General features: G+C 72.0%; 1 protein-coding gene across 1 annotated transcript in view; it reads left to right on the forward strand.

Annotated features, from left to right (window-relative positions):
• Nucleotides 1–1,082, forward strand: part of MNEG_14355 (hypothetical protein) — a gene marked incomplete at both ends in the record, with an annotated part of 4,675 nt that overhangs the window by 2,591 nt on the left and 1,002 nt on the right. Inside the window, 2 exons of the mRNA XM_014037173.1 lie at nt 211–506; nt 807–1,075. Coding sequence (XP_013892627.1) covers nt 211–506; nt 807–1,075 — 565 coding nt within the window. The remainder of the gene's footprint in view (nt 1–210; nt 507–806; nt 1,076–1,082) is intronic.

Below are 1,082 nucleotides of genomic sequence, written 5' to 3' on the forward strand. Positions count from 1 at the left end.
CCCGCCTGCCGATGCCCGTGGCGGTGCTTGGCGGCCCGGCGCCGCAGGCAGCGCCGCAGGCGCAGCCACCGCAGGCGCAGCCACCACAGGCGCAGCAGCAGCAGGCGCAGCAACAGCAGCAGCAGCAACAGCAGCAGCAGCAGCAGCAGCCAGCAGGCGGCTTGACGGCCATCCTTGAGGGGGAAGTCGCCGGCCACTGCACGCGACAAGAAGCGAACCGCGTGATGCTGGCCCGCAACTTCAGCGGCGGCGGCGATCCCTTTGCCGCAGCTGCGGCCTCAGCCGTGGCGGGCCAGCAGCAGCAGCAGCGCTGGCAGGGCGACGACTCGGCGTTGCTGCCTCCTGGCGCGGGCCTGGTGCCCGGGGGCTGGCCGGCCGCCCCCCCGGGCGGCGCGGACCGCGCGCGCAACTTTGACGTCCACAGTAATGCGGCGGAAGTTGAGGAGAAGCTGGCACGCATCGTGGAGCGGATGGAGGCGATGGGCTTCAGCGAGCAACGGCAGCGGGTGGGTCGCGGGGCGGAGGTGGCCGAGGCTAGGGCCAAGGAGGGAGGAGGTACCGGGGCTTGTCTGAGGCTGACTCCTGGGGCTGCAAGTAGGGTCGGCTTGGCCCCAGCGGCAGCATGTGGAGCTGGATTGTTGAGTATCTGCAGCTGCTGGCGCCCTCCTGCGATCGCCACCTCAGCTGGCTTTGCCGGTTGAGTTCACTGATGACTGTGCCTCGCCGAGCCGCGTTTGAGCCATCCAGCCGGCTAGCCGCCGAAGCCGTTATCCAAATTGCTCGATCGCCCTTTCCAACCCGCCCAGGATATCGCTGAGCTGGCGCGGCTGAAGATCCTGGGGGGCAAGCTGAAGAAGCGCTCCGCCGCGCGCAAGGAGCCGGCGGCGGCGGTGCTCACCGCCATGCAGCAGGCACGCCAGGAGAGCCTGGGGGCCAACGCGCCCGGCCTGGCCTCTGGGGATGGCGGCGCTGGCACCGGCGCGGCCGTAGCCGCGGCAGCCACTGGCGACGGCGCGGCAGGCGCTCCGGCGTTGGCGCCGTGGACGCCGCCGGCGGGCCCCGGCATGGCGAGCGCGTCCGGC

This window comes from Monoraphidium neglectum, assembly GCF_000611645.1.
Source record: "Monoraphidium neglectum strain SAG 48.87 unplaced genomic scaffold scaffold04426, whole genome shotgun sequence".
Taxonomy (NCBI): domain Eukaryota; kingdom Viridiplantae; phylum Chlorophyta; class Chlorophyceae; order Sphaeropleales; family Selenastraceae; genus Monoraphidium; species Monoraphidium neglectum.